Source organism: Schistocerca gregaria, chromosome 4 (assembly GCF_023897955.1).
Source record: "Schistocerca gregaria isolate iqSchGreg1 chromosome 4, iqSchGreg1.2, whole genome shotgun sequence".
NCBI lineage: Eukaryota > Metazoa > Arthropoda > Insecta > Orthoptera > Acrididae > Schistocerca > Schistocerca gregaria.
Window position 1 is genome coordinate 765,904,724 of NC_064923.1, and position 14,190 is coordinate 765,918,913.

The 14,190-nt window shown below is 39.6% G+C and overlaps 1 protein-coding gene across 5 annotated transcripts in view; it reads left to right on the plus strand.

The window, feature by feature from the left end:
* The window catches only part of LOC126365817 (osmotic avoidance abnormal protein 3-like), a 333,344-nt gene that overhangs the window by 299,134 nt on the left and 20,020 nt on the right, over window positions 1-14,190 (plus strand). For all 5 annotated transcript variants that reach the window (XM_050008409.1, XM_050008410.1, XM_050008411.1 and 2 more), the window contains 2 exons: window positions 7,606-7,706; window positions 7,824-7,969. In XM_050008409.1, coding sequence (XP_049864366.1) covers window positions 7,606-7,706; window positions 7,824-7,969 — 247 coding nt within the window. The remainder of the gene's footprint in view (window positions 1-7,605; window positions 7,707-7,823; window positions 7,970-14,190) is intronic.

Here is a 14,190-nt window from a genome sequence, read left to right on the forward strand (position 1 = left end):
GTTCCTAGATAACAGAACGCAGCTTGTCATTCTCAATGGAGAGAAGTCTTCCGAAGTAAGAGTGATTTCAGGTGTGCCGCAGGGGAGTGTCATAGGACCATTGCTATTCACAATATACATAAATGACCTGGTGGATGACATCGGAAGTTCACTGAGGCTTTTTGCAGATGATGCTGTGGTGTATCGAGAGGTTGCAACAATGGAAAATTGTACTGAAATGCAGGAGGATCTGCAGCGAATTGACACATGGTGCACGGAATGGCAATTGAATCTCAATGTAGACAAGTGTAATGTGATGCGAATACATAGAAAGATAGGTCCCTTATCATTTAGCTACAAAATAGCAGGTCAGCAACTGGAAGCAGTTAATTCCATAAATTATCTGGGAGTACGCATTATGAGTGATTTAAAAGGGAATGATCATATAAAGTTGATCATCGGTAAAGCAGATGCCAGATTGAGATTCATTGGAAGAATCCTAAGGAAATGCAATCCGACAACAAAGGAAGTAGGTTACAGTATGCTTGTTCGCTCACTGCTTGAATACTGCTCAGCAGTGTGGGATCCGCACCAGATGGGATTGATACAAGTGATAGAGAAGATCCAACGGAGAGCAGCGCGCTTCATTACAGGATCATTTAGTAATCGCGAAAGCGTTACGGAGATGATAGATAAACTCCAGTGGAAGACTCTGTAGGAGAGACGCACAGTAGCTCGGTACGGGCTTTTGTTAAAGTTTCGAGAACATACCTTCACCGAAGAGTCAAGCAGTATATTGCTCCCTCCTACGTATATCTCGCGAAGAGACCATGAGGATAAAATCAGAGAGATTAGAGCCCACACAGAAGCATACCGACAATCCTTCTTTCCACATACAATACGAGACTGGAATAGAAGGGAGAACCGATAGAGGTACTCAGGGTACCCTCCGCCACACACCGTCAGGTGGCTTGCGGAGTATGGATGTAGATGTAGATACAATTGTAGATTTCTAGACTTAACAATAACTCTTCCTGGACTCTCCTCTCAGAAAGCCTACTGCTGGGGCATGAACAGAACTGGATTGTGTGGAGATCCACAGGTCACTCAGCCATCTTAGTTCTGAAGTTGGAAGAGCCAAATGTTATTTTCAGAAATGGTATTTGTAATTTGTAATTTATTTGCGTGAAACATGTAATTACATGCATAGCTATTGGTAGTACAATACAACAGTATACAATCTAATTTTACTTTATAATAGGAACTTAAGAATGTAGTACAAATTATTTGCATAATAATACTTTAGATTTTAGTTTCTACAGTAGGCTATAGAAACACTCCTCAATGAGGCATGATTTTAGATGTTTGTCTCTCCAGTTATTACCTTCAGTTCATTTAGCAGTGCACTGAAGTATTTTGCTCCATTAATATGTGGATGTTTGCAGTTTTTTCAGTCTTCTGTGTATCATGTGGTAATTTTGTACTTGTCTAGTATTGTGATCATGAATTTCTGCATTACGACAGGTATATTTCGTATCTTCTGCAGTTAATACTATTGTTTCAAACATATACATTGAATAGATAGTCAGAATTTTAAATTCTATAAACAATTCCTTACATGATGTTCGAGCATCTTATTTGCCTAATATTCTCAAAGCTCTTTTCTGGAGTTTAAATACTTGGTCTACATGAGTTTTGGAAGCCCCACCCCACAGTGCAAGACCATATGCTAGAAATGGATGTATTAAACCAAAATACATCATCCTCATTGTTTGAGTATGGACATATGGAGCTATTCTTCTTAAAACATACGGGCTAGATGATAGCCTTGCACATATGTTGTCAATTTGTTGTGTCCATAGTAGTTTGCTATTTATGCATATACCTAGGAATTTACACTCCCTGCAGATTTGCCCTACGATATTGCTATCTTGAGAATCAATACAAGTTTGCAAATCACCAACATTGAAGGGGATTATATTTGTTTTTTGTAAGTTGACTTTCAGACTGTCATTTTAAACTTTTCCTTTGCAATGTCTATACACTTTTTTACCTCTATGCCGCAATTAAGAATATCATTTCCCCAACAAAGGCCTGAAATATCATCTGCATACATTGTAATGAAGGTATCATTTTTTACTATCTTTGGGAAGTCATTGACGTAACATATAAAGAAGAAGGGGCCAATTATTGATCCCTATCTATGGATACCATTAACTTTTACTGCATATAAACATGGATGATGAAACATCTACTGGATTGTCAACAATGTCTTGCATTTTGCATTTCCTCTGCTTGCAAATTTGAACACAAATGAAGTGGCAAGACTTTTAGTCAACAGTAATGTAGCTTGATAATTCTTGCTTTCATTTGTTTTTAATAGTAATCATCATGTGTTGTAATTGTTACTGACTTGGAGAAATAATAAATAATATGTCTGTATATCAGCGAAAACCATACTGAAATCCCTACAGTGGTTCCTGAGATTAGCCCAAACATACAGACAGGAACTGCTGCAGGAGACTTTTAATTTGTGTGTGTACAGGAGACATGCATAAAATGGATCATATCCACTGGGCAGGTGCAGTTTCAGTGGTAAAATGATGCACCTACATCTACATCTAGGTCTGTACTCTGAATACTAGTGTGAAGTGTATGGAAGAGGGTACTTTCCTTTTGTAGCATATATTGGCATTTCTTCCCCTTCAATTTTTGTATGGAGTGCAGGGAAGAATAACTGCTTAAATGCCTGTGCACACACTTTAATTCTTCTTAATTTGAAGCCATATTGATCTTGTTTTCATGATCCATACATGAGCAACATGTGGAGAGCTATAGTATATTACTAAGATTCTTCACTTAATACTGGTTCTTGAAACTTTGTGAGCAAATTTTCATGGTATATTCTCAAGTATCTGCCAGTTTAGAATTTATAGCATTTCATGATATTCTCCAATTGTTCAAACAAACCTGTGACCATTCATATTTCCCTTCTTCACATAACATTCAACATTCCCCGTACATTCTACTTGGTATGAGTCCATGGTGGCGTAACATCTCTGACTAGGTAAAAGGATGACTGCTGCCCTGTGAGGCAGTGGGAGTTAGTGTGCTCTGTATGCTCATAAGATTGCATGAGTCATTTATACTGTGCTTATTAATAAACAGTGAGGAAACCGTACCTCCATGCTGTGTCACTATTCTGCTATCACGCCACATGTACACGATTTCCCACAGTGGTGACCCTGAATTTCTGCGTCACACAATGATTTTGCTGCTGAGTCGAAAACCTGCTGCTTTGATTATGTCATCAAGAATGCTGCCATTACAAATGGTTCAACCACACTGTTTCTTTGACAATGTTGACAACATCTGTCAAAAATACTCATGAATTCCACAAATATTCCATCTGCAAAATTCGCTGAATATCTGCCAAGGCTTGGACGATACTACAATGCTGAATGACAGTGACAATGACTTCATTGTTTGCCAGTTTTGGACCAGCCTCACATCCCCAATGATAATCAAGCAGCGAACTGTGCCACAACGAGTGTCGAACGTACCAAGTGACTTCACAACGAGCTTTTCAGATTCAACACCAAGTCAAACTGACTCGCTTCTGGTCCAGCATTGTGCTTTGCATTTGCATCACATGCACCCAACATGAAAACCAACTATGGACTCTGTGAATGCATTTTTCATGACTACACCTCAGTGAAGTCAGATGCCGCTGCTTCCTGGTTTGAGTGATGTCCCACCCACATCAGTGATGTCACAATTGGCTGCACATCCACACAAACTCCATGACACACAGACAGTGCTGCTGTATAATAAATGGGTCACACCTTCCTTCTTTACAGTGCCAAGACCCCATGAACAATCTCACATACATTTTCCGTTGTCTCAGACATCTGACATTGGGAAAGTTGTATCTACTGTGTCAGCCCCGGTACTTCATTCACAAGTGTAGCCATTCATCAAACCACTGATGGCCATAATGCTGTCCACCACCATCTGAAACTATTGTGAGTTTCTTTGACAATGTTGACAACATCTGTCAAAAATACTCATGAATTCCACAAATATTCCATCTGCAAAATCACTGAATATCTGCCAAGGTTAGGACGATACTACAATGCTGAATGACAGTGACACATTGTTTGCCAGTTTTGGACCAGCCTCACATCCCCAATGATAATCAAGCAGCGAACTGTGCCACAACGAGTGTCGAACGTACCAAGTGACTTCACAACGAGCTTTTCAGATTCGACACCAAGTGGGTCTATTCCTGGTACTTCAGACAAAAGTGCAGCAGAGAATCACAATAAAGAATGGCCACCAGCCTCCATAGCAAATAGTGATCTAAGGCCTCTGACTTTTGCTCAGGATAAAACATCGCATGTTCCAGTGCTAGTGATTATGAGTGTGATGATACCCACGTTAACGACCTGAACCATATGGAGACCTCCCACAGTGCCATTAAGGTTCAACAACTATGCTCAGCACCATACCACTCCATCATTGTGTATTCATCATCCATCTGTCGACTGACTGCGGGCTCAAGTTTTTTCATCACCTTTCAGTACCTGTCTATTCTGATTTTCCAAGTCTTGTTCTGACCGTTGGGAATAAATGTGAGTTCTGTGAGGCAGACTATGACATCACTCATATCACAGCCATGTCAGGCATCACAACTGACTCGCTTCTGGTCCAGCATTGTGCTTTGCATTTGCATCACATGCACCCAACATGAAAACCAACTATGGACTCTGTGAATGCATTTTTCATGACTACACCTCAGTGAAGTCAGATGCCGCTGCTTCCTGGTTTGAGTGATGTCCCACCCACATCAGTGATGTCACAATTGGCTGCACATCCACAGAAACTCCATGACACACAGACAGTGCTGCTGTATAATAAATGGGTCACACCTTCCTTCTTTTCAGTGCCAAGACCCCATGAACACTCTCACATACATTTTCCATTGTCTCAGACATCTGACATTGGGAAAGTTGTACCTACTGTGTCAGCCCCGGAACTTCATTCACAAGTGTAGCCATTCATCAAACCACTGATGGCCATAATGCTGTCCACCACCATCTGAAACTATTGTGGCATCATTGGGAAGTTTGACACTCTTCTTAACTAACCTCAGATCTTATTTGCAACTTGCTTTTGGATGTTCTGGCTTTTCACTAATTCAAAACTGCCATGAGCAGCAGTTACATCTCATCATCAATGAGACTATTTTCGGCTACTGCATGCTGTCTTCACTCTGGTGCTGCCTGCGAGTTCTAATTGACCTGATAGTGTGCTATGGACACTTCGGCTCCCAAAACTGCCAGAGAAATCCAGACAGTGCTGCGAGCACATTAGGAGTTCACTATCAACATGCGATATGTTAAAGGTACCAATAATATTGTGGCAGATTATCTTTTCCGTATCACAGCTATCTCCACTCAGCTGGACTTCGATAGGATCATAGATGCACAAGCAACAGATGCCAATCTTCACAACTTGTCTAACAAACCAGACACCTAGACTCCAGTTGCAACAATGCATGCTATCTAGTGCCACCAATCAAGTTTGGTGTGATGTTTCGAATAACGGGTATGACCAGTCATCCCAGAGCTATATCACAGGTCAAATTATGGCCTTCTCCACAACCTTGCACATACAGTCATGTGCCCCACCATATGTCTCATCATGGAATCATTTGTCTGCACTACCATTAAAAAGGATTGCGGCATGTGGGCCAGGACTTGAATTCTGCGCCAGCAGGCAAAACCAGGCCACCATGCACAGGCCCCCTTTGGTAAATTCCTGATTCCAAAGGGGCGGTCCCAACATGTCCACATTGACATTGTAGGACCATTTCCTGGATCACAAGGTTACTGTTACATCCTGTCAATGATAGATCGCATGATATGATGGATGGAGGCCATGCCCATTTCTGACATATCAGCAGAGATAGTAACAAAAACTTTCGTCAACAGTTGGATTGCCAGATTAGGCTGCCCAGCCTCCTTAACATTGGTATAGGGTTGGCAGTTTGAATCCCAGCTTTTCGATGACTTATGCCACCTATGCAGACACCAACAGTTCCACACAATGACCTACCATCCCAATCCAGTGGCTTCATGGAGTGGTGTGATCAGATGATGAAAGTTGCTATCATGTGCCACTCAATAATTGTGGGTGGTGGCACTCCCAGCACATAAAGATGATCTGGATGCATCACTCACTGAAATACTATATGGTAAGCCCCTCACTCTACCTGCTGTATTTGTAGTGCATGAAACAGTCCCCACAGACTAGGATGTACCAGACTTAGTCCTGCATCTGTGCACCTTCCCTCTCTCATCACATGACAGAATGAATTTTTATTCATAAAAGCCTGGCCACATGTACTCACATGATGCTACACACAGACACAGTGAAATCTGCCCAACAGCCACCATTTGCAGGACGACACCATGTGTTGAAATGTGATACAAACACAAATTGTTGGAAAACAAACAACAATGTTGGTGATCCGGCTTAACCATAGGTGACTTTAGCAAACCTGTCACAACAGACACTACACACCCCACCGCCATTAGGCCATTTCCAAGTGCATGTGAATCTTCACAATTTTCTGCCCAATGACATATTTATCACGTTACGCAATACCGAGGTTGTGATTACCGCTACCTAAACAGACAGGCACTTGAGTGCAAGCACTATCACACACAGTTTTGTGAACACCACTCCTGTTGCACCAGAAGTTGACACAGCAGGACTCACTTCCAATTTTCCAGCAGATGGTACACATACCATCACTGCCCCAGGCCCTGAAATGCCTCCTGTGGATGCAACAACGCAAGGAAAACTGCCAACATGCCTCCTTCCTCAAGTACAACTGCCCAATTAAAGAAGCCACCAATACTATGTCCTTTACTGCTAACACTGTCGGCATTGGTCGCTCTACAGATGTCGTGCTTTGGGCATGCCGTGTGCCTCTTGGCACACCTTGCTGACTGTGATGTGTCTTCCATCGCATCCACCATCACACTGCCACCTACATGACTTGTGACAGACAATGCCCTGTCACAGTATCTCCTTACATGCTCTGCATTAGGGGTGGGGGGGGGGGGGCTTTGTAACAGCATAACATGTCTGACTAGGTAAAAAGAGGATCGGTGCCTTGTGAGGCAGTTAGAGTTAGTATGATCTGTATGCTCATAATGATTACACAAGAAATGTACATTGTGCTTACCCATAAATAGAGAGGAAATTGTATATCTATGCTGTGCCATTATTCTGCTGTCACACCGCTGGTACCCCATTTCCCACAAATTCCCCACTCTTGAGCAATATACTAGGATGGGTTATACAAGTGTTCTCTATACAATACCCTTTTATTTACAAGCCATACAATAGTTTTCACAAAATTATATTATGATAAATATCTTTTGAACTTCCATTGTTGTACATTTATTCCTTTTCAATTAAGAAATGACTATTTTATTTTAATGAGTCTGTTCACTGTCATTATCTTTCTTTAATGTAAACTACACCACAGTATTTAGCAAAAAATTAAAAACATAAATTATTGAAAACAAGATACATACATTTAATTTTTAGTGACCTGGAACGAGTGAAGGGCCAAGCAGTATGGAACGAAGAGGCTGAATGCTGGATTCTTCCAGAATTTGTTTATGAACAAATGAAACTTCCTTGCATTGGTAAAGTGTTTCATTTCCAATAAATTATCTTTCTTTGATATTTTACTAGATATTATTATTTTGGTGACTAAAATCAATGTTTAGAAATGCATTACATATTTTTGTTGTATTTTTTAGATCAGAAGCCTGATTTTATGACTTCACAAGAACTGAAGAAACCTTTATCACCTGATTACTGTGAAAGTCTGAGACAGAGCTCATTTTCTTCTCGTCTTAGCTCACCAAGAAGTAGTAATGATGAAGAAGATAGTATACTGCTAAAGGTATCTGTCGCTTTTAATCGCATGAACTGTTAGATGCGAAAAGATTTTGTATTCAAACTCAATCAATAGAATTATTTTAAGTGGGCGAGTAGATTCTTCATGGGAAGACACTTTAAGAGTATTAATATCACAGTTGTCTGTGCCTTCATACTATTGTCGGAAACTGGTTATCTATAAAAGAGCACCCCACTGCAGAGATCCATCATTTTACTTCTGCATTAGAACAGCAGTCATGGAAATGTATCTGAGAGAGAGATTTGCAAGTGATCTCCTACTCTCTCAGCTGTCTCACCTTTATCTTTGCTTCCCCTTGTACTCACTACATGTGGGTCCTCTCATTTTGGGATTTGAGTGATCTGCCTTTCTGTTTTAAACTTCTCCAACCTATCCCTCTTTCCTCCTCAAAGAAGGAACTAATAGCTCTGAAAGCTAGTACAGCTTCTTGTACTTTTATATGTGTTTATTGACTGTACCTCGTGAAGGCAAGTCAACCAGCCCTGTGAGTTGGGTCAACATGGTGTTGTATCAGTTGCTTCTGTCAGGTGCTGGGTCGAACATAAGTTTAGTTTTTGGTGATCCTATTGACAGGTGGGGCTTCATATGGCATGGCTTTCTTCTCAGTAGGAATGGGAAAGGGAAATTGTTTGTATTGATAGCTTAGTCTTTAAGGGGTGATGCTGAAACTCATGGGCATAACCCTGTAGTCACTGTTATAAGGGCCGGACCAGATAGATGTAAACTCAGATATTAGCATTAAAAGAAAAGGAGAGATTGCTACTCATCATACAGTGGGGAAGTTGCATTCAGACAGGTACAACAAAAAGACTGCTAAACAAGTGAGCTGTTGGCCAAATGCCCTTCTTCTGAATTGGACAACACACACACACACACACACACACACACACACACACACACACACACACACACACACACACGCCAACTGACTCTGGCTACCAAGGGGTTAGTGACAATTATGTTGAAATTTTTCCCCAAGTGTGACGTGTAAATGTTGGCTAATGTAGTACCTACTGCCAAACCTGCTGCCATACTTCCTCCCCAAACATAAAACAGTTGTATTTCAACAGTTAAGTGAGCAACTTCATAAACTCTTTAATATACACTTCATCAAAATTACGAAAAGTGTATAAGTTATTGTCAGTCAAGTCTCAAACATCATGCATACATGCTCTCAAGAATCTTAAGTAGCTTCTTCCAGAACACTATCTGCTCACAACAGTTGTATAATTTCCTTCTGATTCCTAACCATATAATCCTGAGAGTAATAATAATATATAGCACTAGTAATAGTAATGCTGATTGAGGATGCTGTTAAGGTATCTAAGTAAGTCTTGGCCTGGGCCATCTATAGACTTAATAATCGTTCTGAAAGAGGTGCATTGCTTATGGGTCTCCAGCATCCCTCTAAGAGTAGGGGTTCTTGGGTTTATGGGTAATACTCTATGTTTTAAGCCCTGATTCAGTACTAAATTCATACCTGTAACTGCAGTCTTGACTTCCGTTCAGAATTTATTGGTTGGATCCAACATAGCTCACACAATATTATTCCTCATATTCAGCCTGAGATAGAACAAAGGTTTTCCCTTTATCTGTGCATTGTAAGTGCTCCATTATCTGTGAACTTTTTATTAATACCCTTAATTATTTTATGATGACTACCCAATGTCTTACTTGCCCAATACTGTCATGGAACACTACGGCTACACTGTGATTTATAGCCACCTTGTTTTTCTGAACCAGTAGAGCTTTAGCAAAGTCTAATGCCACTGTGGTATTAGCAATAATATGCTTTTCTTTTTTCTTTGTAAATTGCTCATTGCTGTTGAAAGAGAGTCCTAGATTTAAAACTGCTACCTCCAACTCAGTATACAGTTTTGCAACCCAGGGAAGAAACTACATACAGATTTAAGAGAAGTCTCACCTTGCACCATATTTTTAGTTGCCAACCCTACCATGAGATCCTGAATCTTGCTTTCCTGCCTGCTGAGTCATCAAACCTATAATGTGTGACATGGTCCCATCATAAATATTAGCCTTAAGTACTGCTGGTAGTTGCAAATGTGGTAAACAGAGTTGACCATTAACATAATATTTTTTCTTGTATAATTCTTTTATTTCATGATGCAAACACAAAACTTCAAACTCTTAGCACAAAATGGCTGCTGTTTCATGGGATAATGTTTATGTACTTGCAGATGAACTTAAATTGCAAATACTTCTTACTAAATTTTCCATTGGGCAGCAAGCAGGCACGACATAGATTCAGATAAGTAAAATAGGTCGCAACATGCCAGCTAGGTATCAAAAAGCATAAATTATTATTTATGGGAAACACGTTCATAGTAAACAAATCCACCACAGTTACAAATAGTTTTATTGAGTGAAGTCTTAAATGACAGAAGTCACCACACAGTACCATGGTTTCAGGGTCTTAGCCCCATCATCAGATGCATCAGAAATGTAACGTAAAAGAACAGTTGTAACCTACTCCATTAAACTATTAAGAAATTTATAATATTCATTTTTGTGTGCAATCACACTGAACAGTGCAGGTGGATGATCTCTTGGAAGGAGGGAATCTTTGGCAAATGAGCAGGCATGCACCTTCACATGACTATAAATCACATTGCATTGGGGAAGTATATTGCAACTTGTACACTTGCATCGATGACCATCCATTAGTAGTAAACCATGTTGGTAGACATGGTATCACAACCACCTTACCAACCTGGTGGCCAGCATGGGAGCATGCTCCAGAGCATGCATTGCCACCTGTTACAATTACATACCTTACTAAGAACTACATCCTGCTTTTTTTTCCCTCAGGAGAACCCCATAAAATGTGATGGATTCAGTGTTATTACTATCTACGAATAAAAGTGCTGTAGCTGTTTGCCTCACTGTGCAGTTCTTTCCATTACATTCTGTACTATATTGCAGCAGTTCTCTCTATGTATGGTCCAAGTTTGACTGAGCTGTTTTACTTGGCAGTGACACATAATGCAGAACTTACTTTCATCCTTACATTTTGCACATCAGTTTAGTTTCCAAAATCACAGTATGTTCAGCGCTAGTCTCTATATAGGCAAAGAAACTATAGAATCTTCAGTCCATTTTCTGAAAGCTTACAAGTGGTCTCCTGATGAAAATCTGTTCTCAGTAATCACTCGTTTCACACCGAATAAAAAGTAGACATTGAGGTAATATCTATGTGTTAGGAGTCTGTGTACCAATCTTAACTTGCTAATATCTCTGTAAATGTCCACAAACAGAAGTTATATGGGCAACATCTATGTGAATGTTTGGGAAAGCATGGCTGGGCAGGATCTTGCTAAAATGTGTCCTGAGTTTGCACTCATTTAGTAACTGAGTGACACCATGTAGAGAAGTCTAATGCTGCCACTCATACTCCCAGTGTATCCATATGATTCTATAAGGAGATTAGTTTCCACTAGTTACTTGTGGTGCAGTTCATGATTTCTCATCTCAACTAATGCGTAAATGTTCAAAGGCACATTGACAATGTAAATATTTGCCACACTGAGTTGTGATTTCAAAGATGTAATACAGAACTGTTTACATAAACTGCAGCCACAGTTGTCTTGTGTTTGTTGTATAGAAAATTGACTGTGACTGTGAATATCCTATCAATACGAAACTGATGGATGATAGGATGCAGGGGCCTGTTTGTGCAGCTCATTTAATCTGAAAACTGGAACTGGTCATCATTGATTTAATAGATACAAAATGTGGAACAATCAAAGTGATATAAAGCTGAGTAGTGAAAATTATTGTAACAAATGCTGAGAAATAATTTTATAATCATTTTACGCACAACTTCTCTCTAGACTCAGAAGACAGTATGAAAGGTTTTGCGGATAGGTACCCTTGTAAGATACCAAATAGAAAGTTTTTTAATTCATTCTTACAGTGCACTAAATTGTCTATGTAACATTCAATGTGCTCTTGTATGTTGATAAATACATGTCTAGCAATGTATCTGACTCCTTTGTTTACTAGTGTCAACACTTGAGGCCATTGTAAAAGTTGTTTTTCAAAAATGTTCCAATGTGTGTGAATTCCTAAGGGACCAAACTGCTTAGGTCATCAGTCGCTACACTTGCACACTACTTAATCTAACTTATGCTAAGAACAACACACACACCCATACCCGAGGGAGGACTTGAGCCTAGTGTTATATTCATGGTATTCACATTATTTTATGAAAAGAGTATTGTTGGTAATGTCAAAAAACATTAATAAATATATGCACTGAGAAGTAATTGTCAAAATACACAGTTTCTTTAAAGTTCTCTGTATGGCTATAGGAATGTTCCTTACTTTATTCAATTGAGTAACATATGAAGTTACAAACATGAAAGGTCAGGTCCACGCATGGCTGGGGTAACAAAAATTGTGACGTTCGCCTGCTTTATTTCTTTGTTGGTAGTCCTCAGTGTCGAAGTACTGCATTGTTATACTGGCTGAAAAATGGGTGGGTGGTGGGGGTGGAAGTCCATTGACTACTGCCTCTGTTCACAACCCCCCCCCCCCCCCCCCAATATTACACAGTTATATGGCCAGTTTACTATTGGTTAACTTTTGATAAGCCTCATTAATAGTTTGCAGGCAAACATCAGCATACTGCTACAATAGTTTGCTGTTGAACATCTGTGAGCAGTAAATACCTAACCACACAGTTCTCTATTTCTCAAACAAACTGAACATACACTGTTATTGTTTTAACACATGGTCTATTGGTGTTACACTAATTCCACTGTTCATTTGACACATTACTCTAACTGATACAGACTTCACGTCTGAAAATCAGCCGTGGACTGACTGATCTTGGGCCTTTATATAGCCTCACAATAATAAGCACTGAAACTACACATTGTTCAATGTATAAGTTACAGAAATTACAATTAAAATATAACTCATTCAATTAACTGAATATTTAGAAAAATTCCTCCTTTTAAACAGTTACTTCTACCACAAACACTAGACCAAATTATTGGTTTAAATAATGAAATTAACAGATATAGTTATACAAACAATACTTTTGACAAACGTGGTAATTATTTTGGAATTAATGAAGGGCTGGCTTTGCTAACATGTTTTCTAATAGAGCCAAATAAATACTTAAAGAATCTTAGTAGTTCTTCTTCCAAATGTTTATGATTATCATTGAATTCATATTTCTGTGTAAGACAACAATAGCATTTAAGTCACGAAACAATAACTGATTTCACCCCAAAACAAAAGATATTTACTAGGAATAGTCAAAATAAACTAGGAAATTGATTACATATACAAAACTAAGCACAAAAGTATATCTTAGATTTCTTAAGACTGATGGCCAGCCTTTCTCTTCTATGGAAAAGTAGCTTACACTCACATATGTCAATAGTAATTAGGCAAAATGAAAATAAAATGAATTTAAGGAGGCAGATGACAAATCAAGAAAGGAAGTAAAGAGATCCCAGCTTGCTTCATCACAAATTGGCCTCAGGTTCAAAATGTAAATCAGTCACTTACTCAAGATGCGAATGCACTAGCTAGGCATGGCAATTAGAAACAGTGGAGTAGGAGAAATAGTTGCCTTGTTCCAGTGTTCACCACACTTACAATATCCATACTGAGGCACACAAAGTGAGATTTATAATCTGCACAAGAGTGTGACATAAAAACACAATATCCCTGGTGACTGCGTGTCATGTATAAAGACATCATAGTGTAGACACCTTGCAGCATAGCGAAAGCACCAGTATCATGTGCATTGCCACGTGGTCAGTTTCTCATGGCACAGGTATAGAGCAGCCTGATGCTACAAGGGATGGACCATGACTGGTCAGTGGAAGCCATGCTAGGGGCAGCTATTGTTCCACATTGGTAGTCAGCAACCACAGTGGTGAAGTGTCCTGACTCATGGCAAGATCAACAGCTGTGAATTGAATTGCTGCATGAGGGGTGACACTGCCTTAGCAGATGGCCGTAGTGGGTTGTGAGTGTATGGAACTGGTGAGACAGCTGTGCCACAGGATGTTCTTGAACTAACACCACATAGAATTGTTATAACATAACTCTACATTCTGTAACTTGAATTTGCCTAGAAAATGATTCCATAACTCAATGGTGAATGTGCAGAATAAACTAGTTTCTTCTCTTGTTACATCATCTATAGCAGTAGCCACACATATTGC